Source organism: Dendrobium catenatum, unplaced genomic scaffold (genome assembly GCF_001605985.2).
Source record: "Dendrobium catenatum unplaced genomic scaffold, ASM160598v2 original_scaffold_128881, whole genome shotgun sequence".
NCBI classification, from domain to species: Eukaryota; Viridiplantae; Streptophyta; class Magnoliopsida; order Asparagales; family Orchidaceae; genus Dendrobium; species Dendrobium catenatum.
In genome coordinates, this window is record NW_021447316.1 from 1 (window position 1) to 508 (window position 508).

Consider the following 508-nt stretch of genomic DNA (forward strand, 5'->3'; position numbering starts at 1 on the left):
ACGACCAAAGCAGAAGTCGCCGCCGCCGCCGCCGCCTTCAACTATTGGCATGAGCGTGTCACCTCCAGCTTCCATAAATAGTGGAATGGGAAGGAATGGTTTTACAATGCAGCAATTCTACCCTCAAAATCATCTCCAGCCAACGCCGTCCGTACCAACAGAGTTGCCAGCATCAGCTCCGCCCGGCCGCCTCTGGAATACATCGGGGACCATCTCATCGCCATTAGCGACGCCATCATCTCTTGGACTTTACACTGGCTGGGGTTCGCCCGGATCTTCCAAGTCATCATCTCAAAACGACTGGAACGCATTCGGTTCCACCCCACATCCCGACTACACAACCATCGATTGGAGCTTAGATCCGGCACCGAGAAAATCATCCACAAAGATCGATATCGTATCCGACACATGGTCGACGATGTTCATGGGAGGAAATGCTACAGGCCCTCTCATGAATGGTGGAGGTGGAGCTTATCTCCCAGAATTACAGGAAGTTAATAGCCGTTTA

At 52.2% G+C, this 508-nt stretch overlaps 1 protein-coding gene across 1 annotated transcript; it reads left to right on the plus strand.

Moving 5' to 3' along the window:
* Window positions 1-6: 6 nt before the first annotated feature.
* Window positions 7-493, plus strand: LOC110103666 (the record flags this gene model as incomplete). Its single annotated transcript, XM_020832469.2, has 1 exon — window positions 7-493. A coding segment is annotated over exon 1 (444 nt), but the record flags the coding sequence as incomplete, so codon positions are not given.
* Between the last annotated feature and the right edge of the window lie 15 nt (window positions 494-508).